The sequence below is a fragment of the Macadamia integrifolia genome, chromosome 10 (assembly GCF_013358625.1).
Source record: "Macadamia integrifolia cultivar HAES 741 chromosome 10, SCU_Mint_v3, whole genome shotgun sequence".
Classification (NCBI taxonomy): Eukaryota; Viridiplantae; Streptophyta; class Magnoliopsida; order Proteales; family Proteaceae; genus Macadamia; species Macadamia integrifolia.
Window position 1 is genome coordinate 12401800 of NC_056566.1, and position 8683 is coordinate 12410482.

An 8683-nucleotide genomic window follows, 5' to 3' on the forward strand; every position below is an offset into this window, starting at 1 on the left:
AGTGGAAAAATAGACACTTGTTGGAAGTTTCCTGGTCCATTATGATCCACATGCATGTTCGTAAATAGTTTTGGTGTGATGCAGTTCTTATTGCTTGTTATCTTATTAACCGCATGCCTTTGTTTGTCTTGGATAATCATACCCCATTCTCTGTTTTATATCCCCATGCATCCTTCTTTAGTCTTCCTCCTCATGTTTTTGGTTGTGTATGTTTTGTTCATATTTTCCAAGCCCAAGTTGATAAATTATCTCCTCGGGGTGTTAAATGTTTGTTTCTTGGTTATTCTTGAACTCAAAAAAGGTATAAGTGTAATGAATTTATTTCTCATCAACAATTTTTCAGTGTTGATGTTACTTTCTTTGAAATTACTGCTTATCATTCTACTTCTATTCCATTCCTAACTTTGCCTGCAGCTTCTCCTACTGAGCCGCCTATTTCGGTTTGTCTCTCTTGCCGATGGGTCTACTCTTCCTCTATAGGTGTATCAGCAGTGTCGGAAGACCGTGCTCACATCCTCCACTACTAGTTCTGCTCAGCACACCGACCAGCCTGATCCCGGTTCTACATGTCCCTCTAATCAACCCATTGTCCTTTGGAAAGGTACTTGTCCTTATACTCAGAAATCCTTAGCGGTCTATCCTATTGAAAATTATGTGTCCCTTTCTCATCACCCATCTTCTTTTCGTAATCTTGCTTTTTCCTAGTCTACTAACTATGTTCCTAAGTCTCATCATGAGGCCTTGTCTCATCCTGGGTGAAAATCGCAATGGAAATGGAAATGGATGCGTTGTTATCTCTTCAAAGATGGACTCTTGTCGATTTACCTCCTGGTAAGGATCTTGCACGTTGTCGATGGGTGTGCACTAACAAGTATAATCCTGATGGTTCTGTTGAGTGTCTTAAAGAGCGGTTGGTTGCCAAAAGATATACTCAGACCTATGGTGTGGACTACTTTGAAACCTTTTTTTTTATGGCATGGTCAAACTCTGTTAGTGTTCTTATCTCTCTTGTTGTCAATTTGGATTGACTTCTTTATCAGATGGATATAAAAAATGCCTTTATCTCTTCAAGAAGAGGTTTATATGGAACAACCTCCGGGATGTGTCGCTCAGGGGGAGAATTCTAGTAGAGTATGTAAACTTCACAAGGCCATCTATGGGTTGAAGCAGTCACCACATGCGTGATTTGACAAGTTTAGTTCTATTGTTCTCCGTTGTGGTTTCTCACAATGCTAATCAGATCACTCACAGTTTGTTCGGCATCAAAAGTCCAAGATTGTTGTTTATTATATCCAGCAATGATGAAGTTGGTATTATTGAAGTTAAGTCTTACCTCCATTAGAATTTCCAGATGAAGGACTTGGGTACTCTCCGGTATTTTCTTGGCATTGAAGTTCTTCGAAGTAAGAAAGGGATTAGCTTATCCCAAAGGAAGTATGTTCTTCATCTTTTATTTGATATTGGGTTGTTGGCATCCAAAACAAGTCGATACCCTTATAGATCCTCACCAAAAGTTTAGGGCTACTGATGGTGAAGACTTTGAAGACAAACATCGGTATAGGAGATTAGTGGGAAAACTAATTTACCTCACTACCACTAGAATGGACATATCATTTGTTGTTGGTGTGGTTTGTCAATACATGCAATCTCCAAAGAAGATACATTGGGAGGCAGTTTATCGGGTCTTGAAGTTTTTGAAAGGAGCTCCAGGGAAGGGGCTTGTCTATCATCCCCATCAGAATGTTCATCTGGTTGCCTTCTCTGATGCTAACTGGGCTGGTGATGATAATGATAGGAGATCAACCACCGGATATTGCACATTTGTGGGCAGAAATCTTGTTACTTGGCGAAGTAAGAAAAAATCTACTGTTGCTAGTTCCAGTGCAGAAGCTAAGTATCGAGCCATGGCTCATACTGCAGCTGAGTTGATGTGAGGTTGAAATCATTACTTCATGAGTTGGGTTCTCCGATCACTCAACCTATGAAGATGTTCTATGATAACTAGGAAGCTATCTACACTGCAAGTAGTCCTGTGTTTCACAAGAGAACTAAGCATATTAAAGTAGATTGTCATTTTGTGCGTCACTCTGTCATGACAAAGATAATTGTCACTCACTCAACCTATGAAGATGTTCTATGATAACTAGGAAGCTATCTACACTGCAAGTAGTCCTGTGTTTCACAAAAGAACTAAGCATATTAAAGTAGATTGTCATTTTGTGCGTCACTCTGTCATGACAAAGATAATTGTCACTCCGTTCGTTGCTTCCGCTTACCAACTTGGCGATATGTTTACCAAACCCTTGTTTGGTCCTACTTTCAGAAAAGAATGTCCCAAGCTGCGCATAGGTGATCTGTATGCTCTAGCTTGAGGGGGAGTGTTAAAGATTGGACCCTTTGTACCGTGGGGGTACAAAGGGCACATGAGAAGGTCGGCCACCCTTGAGCCCCACAATATTGGACCCTTTAATTTAAGATTATAATCACAAGTGATCCTAATCCCAAGCAAGATCTCAAAAACTGGCTAAATAGGAAGAAATTTGACAACTTACAATCTGTGGCTCAGATGGAGCTGAAACTTGGAGTAGATGAAGGTCCTAGATGGATCAACAAGTCCTCAAAAGATGAGCTTCAACTGATGGCTGGTTGGAAATTTATGATCAAGGAATGAAAAAAGGAAACTTAATGGATATTCTGCAGTAGCAGCAGCTACAGGCCTTGGGTGGTCTTCAAATTTGAGTTGAAGGACCCTGGTATGAATGCAGTGAAGCCTTCAAAAGATGAGGCCGAATGGCTCAATAATCAGGAACTTATAGCAGTAACACTACTGCCAGAAAATCATGTTACAGCAACAGTAATAATGAAACAGCCTTGCAAGTGGTCTTCAAACTGGTACTGGACAGATATTTAGCACTCAGAAAGAATAAAGAAATAAAGGAAAACCGAATTTGATGGAGGATTCAGAAGGGTGGAAGAAGAATTAGGGAATGGGCATCTCACCCCTCAGGTTTAGGCATCTCATCTAGGGCATCTCACCCAATTGCAACCCACAGCACAACAGCAAAGCTATCTTTATTTTTATTTAACTCAAATCTGTCTTCTCATTATAATTGATGGGCTTTAAATAGCCTTACGTTGCTTGGACACAAAGACATAATAAAAAAGGAAACTAATGCTGAAAATAAAATCTTCTAATACAACTTCTAACTTGCTAACCAAGTAAGAGTAAATTATAAACTAACAACTAATGATAAAAAGGAAACTAACCTAAGTTACAAAATAGAAACTTCTTTGACCAACAAAATAGGAAACTAAACAGACTAACTTGCTCAATAAGAAAATAGAAACCAACTAAAAAAGGAAACAAATCTTCCTAAGTTAGAAAGCTTGCTTGCCAAGACAAAACAAAGAAATAAAAATAGAAACTAATATCTAATATCCTAACAAGTGCTGGCAGCATCTTTCCCAAACCAACTGTCAATATTGGACCCCAAGGTACTGTTCTCGTAAACAGTACCTGCATGAACAGTAACAGCAGGTTGGCTGATCCAAATGGAGAAAAATAAGGCTGGTTCGATGTACGAAACTGAACCAGATCTGAATCAGAATTGGGCCAACATTTAACTCTCTTTTTGACAGCTCAATCTACATCACCCTTGCCTTAGTGTTAGATTTGATTTGATTTTATTGTGTTTCCTATTTTCTCTGTTCCCTTATAGTTATTACGACAGTTTCCTATTTATTAGGATAGTTTCCTAATTACTATTTTCCTTTTGGCATTATACTTAGCTGATTATAAATAAGTAAGGTGTGAGAGACGGTAGTTCACAATTCTGTGAACTACCAGTCTCGGTTCTCTTCTCCTCATCTGCTTCTTCTTCCCCCCCCCCTCTCTCTCTCTCTCTTTCTCTCTCTCTCTCTCTTGGTGATTGCTGACTATTAGTCTAAGGTACTGTTACAAGTTTGACATCAAAAATGCTTTTCAATATGGTGATTAATCTTAAGAAGTATATATGGAACAAACTCCTAGCTATGTTTCTCAGTAGGAGAATGCACACTAAGTTTGTCTTCATGAATCCATCTATGGTCTGAAACAGTCTCCACAGGTCTGGTTCGATAAGTTCAATAAAACTATTTCTGGTATGACCTCGAACAGAATGGATTGGAGGGTTAGGATCCATGTTGCAGACCCCATCTAGTTCTGTTCTACTTCTTTACTGTTTTTGTGGTATGGACTTCTTTTACTTTTATTTTTCTTTGAGCTTGACTGGATCCATGTAGCCGACCCCATTAAGTTGGGATAAGGCTTTGTTGCTGTTGTCATTGTATTTCTGGTTATGGCTTTCGGAAGTGCTACTCCGACAGTCGTGGTTCTCAAGTAGCTGTAGTTGTATTTGTTGTCTATGTCGATGATATCATTGTGGCAATGATCTAGCTGGTACAAAGGATGTAAGGGACTATTTGCACAACAATTTCCAAATGAGAGATTTGGCAGTTATTCAATATTTTCAGGGTATTGAAATTGTTCATACTAACAAAGGGGTTAGTCTAAAACATTGATACTGTTACAGAAACAATCCACCACAATGTGATAGGAACCCACAGTTCCAACAACTGAAAATTTCCAAACAGGAGCAAGAGAAATAAAATATAAAATTACTTTAAATTTTTGAAAGAGGTTATGGAATTCAAACAATTCACTCTACCCAAATCCATGCATCCAAACACAATTGAAATGATCAAATACTCTTCCAAGTGGATCTGAATAACACCATATAACCAAGTTTCAGTTTAATCACACATGAAGAGGATAAGCTTATGGACCATACCAATCATTTGAATCCTAAAATTATAGAACCAAGCAACTCAGCCTTTTGAATATTTCTAGAAAGAGCTGTACTTTGATTGCCTCTAAATCATAAGCCATCATCTGCCAGGACCAAGTAAAAGTTTCCGAACTCAATGACCAGGATATAGACAATGTACCAGATTATGCAGCACTGAAATAACATTAAAAGGTTAGTCCACTATGATAGATTTGCAGCGGAAAAAAAAAACCTACAGAATACTAAGACTCACACTAAGAAACATTTACCAGTCTTGCATTAGGTGAGAAATTAAAAGCCTGACTATGAAAACCAACTGCAGTTTCAACAGGAATCAGGAAGAAACTCCAAGATCACTCGTTGAAGGTAATCACTAATCATATAATACATACCAAGCAGCTTTCTGAGACTACCTTATAGTTAATTTATCAAGGCACCATGCCCTTCTCTCATTTTCGAGAAATGAGAAAGCCGAAACAGTGGAATAAGTTGGTTTTTCTTCCCCTCGAAAAAAAACGAACTCGAATTCGCATATATACTGCAAAGCATATAATTCAGATTGATTCCAAATACTTAGTATCCTGTCTTATATGTCTTTAAACAACAATCAAGTCTTTCAAAATGCTTACCAAAGCTACAATTGTTAAGCATCCTCAAATAAAGGAGAAACTCATGGAAGGAAATAGAATAACCGAAGAAATAAATCACAATCTATAGAGAAAAAAGATACAAACACGAAAGATAACCCTTAAAGTAAACCATATAAATAAATAAATAAATAAAAGGTACTCAGATCAATTGAAAAATCACTTGATTGATTAGTAGCAATATCAATAACAAAAAGAATTGGAATAAGCAATTTGTTTTGTCTATAAGCCGGTATACACAAAAAATTCTCTCCAGACAAAAGACGCCATTCATGACCAACATCTAGCAGTTACACCCTGAATTAAAAACATGCAAATCCAATAAGGTATTGTAGTAACCCTGTTCTATTTCCTCTTCTTTCACCATATGAAGTAAAAGTAATTCAATAATGCAGTCCTCCCAATCAATAAGATCTTCTTTCACTCGCCACTGCTGTTGCGTCTCACCTAGCAAGTCTTCTGAAAGGCCACAATCTTCCTTTCCACCTGAAACAACATTACGAGGTAACATAACCCTTTTGATTCGTTGTCTAGCAGCCATTATCTTTTCTCTCCTTCTTTTATAAGACAAGCTATTTGCAACAAAAGACAGAGGCAAAGTATTAAACCCTACATTCTTCTCCAAAATTTTCTTCAGTGAGAGCTTTTTGCACAAATCTGACTCTCCTGTCCACCACTCATGCACTGGAACACCACTTCCTCTTCTCCTTTTTATTCTATGACACTCTCCACTCTCATCCATAGGCTGATGATAATCACATTCGTTCTTGAATTTTGAATAAATCTTAGCCAAGCACTCCTGTGACAGCTTTAGCATCTCCATCTCATCAGAACAACTACTCGGGATTCCATTCCTGTTCCTAACATCAAAATACTGCGAATCACTGTCTGCTTTGCAATCATAGGTAGAATATTCATCTTCCTCCTGCAAGCACTGGTTGACAACCTCTTTAACTTCAAACCCAGCAAGTCCTATATTCTCATTCCTAACGCCACTCTTGGACCTTGACTTCATCTCTATGTATTGAATCAAGAAAGGCACATTTTGGACAATATTCTTTACCGTAATGTTCTTTCCCCAAGGCAAGGCTTGTGCCACTTTCACAAGCGTCTGTAAGAGCTCTTTATGCCGTTGTTTGCTTGTAGCCACCGCCGCATGTAATTCCTTTGCTATATCTTCAATCCTAGCTTGAACTTGATTCAATTCGGCTACAAAGGCCAAAACAGCGACAATCACAGGAAGAGGCCTTCGTCCTGTTGTCAGGAACCAATTCACCGCGCACTGCAACAGAAACCTTCCCTGCTTAATCATCGTATCCATCCTGTCAGTGGAAATCCCAGAAAAACTAGGGCAACTCCGAATCGCCCGTTCCAAATGGGCCACAATATCAAATTCAGGCAATTTCAAGTCAAGGAAATCAAGAACACGAGTAACCATGCGGCCAAGCTCGTGAATATCACATTCGATCACCGATGCGACTTCAGCAATTGCGAGGGATCGATTGTTCTTTCTCATAACAATATAAGAGCAAGCACCAATCAGAACAGTGAACCAAGTGCCACAACCAAACTCTCTTTCGGTGATTGTCCCGATCATTTGTTTGACCTCGGCAGAAGTGGCAGCAAGGAGACCTAGATTTGATGTGATAGCTTCAATCTCTTTCTGAGCTCCGTAGAGTTTCCTCTCTTTGTAACTGAACTCATCATAGCCAGAGCCTGAGGAACCGACGCGAACAAAGGTGCCCTGAGGTCCATTAATGCCACCGAAACTGTGTTGGAAGTTATCAAATTCCTGCTCAATGCCGCAAGAAGTACAGATGCAGGCGCCTGTGATGTCATCGCGGACGATGGTATTCTTCTTACATCTCTTGCAAGAGCGAGAGGTCGACATCTCTGCCAAGACGAAGATTTAGTTAGTTGATTTTAGGGCTATTTTAAGAAGGATAATTTACCTCGCCATCCCTTCAGAATGTCGCTATTAAAAAGACATCCTTGTATAATATCAAATTATACTCAAACCCCTCGCCTTTTGGTGAGGAGTTAAAATTACTGTTGTACCCTATTGACTAAACCACATGTTTTTACCCAAATCCCTCATCACCCCTACCTCCACTAGTCTGAATCAGAATCAAAACAAAAACAATGACGATGGTGTTGATGTATGATGTCTTGTATTCCGTCACAGTTTAATCCAGGGAGTACTGGTGTAGCACCTAGACAAGCAGGACGGCGGTCCCGCTAGCCGGTTAGCAGGCCGTGGGGGTTGCAAGGGGGCAGGAGGCCCCCTGCATAGCAGGGGGTGGCTCGAACTTTTTATTTGAGGGCAATTGTAGTTTAAACCGGATTAGGGTTTTTTCGCTATATATTTGTAGCGAGGGTTTCTTTCTCTGTAATGCAAGCAATACTGAGAGGTGTGAGGACGAGCGCTATAACCCTATTCACCATTGATAGTGAAGCAGAATCTCATCTCACCGGGGACATAGGCAACCTTGCCGAACCTCTTACAATCCGTGTGCATTGTTTGTTTTGTTTTTCTATTATCTTCTGCATCGTTTTAGGGTTGCGTTTCTACATATGGGAACCTAGAAACATAAAGGGATCATCCCATTAAGAAAAACGAAAAGAACAGTTTAGCTTCATCTTCATCATCATAATCATAATCATAATCATTATCACATTATTAGCGCAAAGAAAGGAAAAAAAAAAAAACGAACCCTTCCTTCCCTATCCCTTTCTATTCCTTTCTCTGTACAACTCATCAAAAGCGTAAATCTGTGTTCTTACATTTTCAGGTTTCAATAGAACCATGGTTTTAAGTATCGGTGCGTATCGTGCCGTATCGGTAAGCATCGGCACGATACATACCGATACGCTACGGGGAATTTTGAGCAACTTTTTGTGTATCGGTGTATCGTACGTATCGTATCGTACCGTATCGTATCGATACCGATACGTACGATACTGTACGATACGAACTTTTAAAAATCTAAAAATTCCCGAGAGTATCAGTATGTATCGAAGGTATCGGTGTAGTATCGGACCGTATCATACCGTATCGGTACAATACGGCTACTTAAGTGTTATTTTTTTTTTTTTTTTCAATGCATTAGATGGGCTATGAATTTGAAGATTATGACTGATGCTTGACCATGATGCACCTGAGGAACATTTAATGAAAGCTTTCAAATAAAAAGTAAAAGAAAAACATAT

General features: G+C 39.2%; 2 protein-coding genes across 2 annotated transcripts; one reads left to right on the forward strand and one right to left on the reverse strand.

Annotated features, from left to right (window-relative positions):
- Positions 1–1601: 1601 nt before the first annotated feature.
- Positions 1602–1934, forward strand: LOC122092200 (uncharacterized mitochondrial protein AtMg00810-like). Its single transcript, XM_042662542.1, has one exon. It carries the CDS (start codon positions 1602–1604, stop codon positions 1932–1934), a length of 333 nt encoding a protein of 110 aa, XP_042518476.1.
- Positions 1935–5624: 3690 nt separating this feature from the next.
- LOC122090930 (plant-specific TFIIB-related protein PTF2) lies at positions 5625–7370 on the reverse strand. The gene has a single exon (XM_042660706.1). The coding sequence runs from the start codon at positions 7362–7364 to the stop codon at positions 5757–5759; it is 1608 nt and encodes a 535-aa protein (XP_042516640.1). The 5' UTR covers positions 7365–7370; the 3' UTR covers positions 5625–5756.
- Between the last annotated feature and the right edge of the window lie 1313 nt (positions 7371–8683).

Excerpts from the sequence above, each read along its gene's own strand:
- LOC122092200 (XM_042662542.1), top strand. The coding sequence starts at position 1,602 with ATGGACATATCATTTGTTGTTGGTGTGGTTTGTCAATACATGCAATCT.
- LOC122090930 (XM_042660706.1), bottom strand. The coding sequence starts at position 7,364 with ATGTCGACCTCTCGCTCTTGCAAGAGATGTAAGAAGAATACCATCGTC.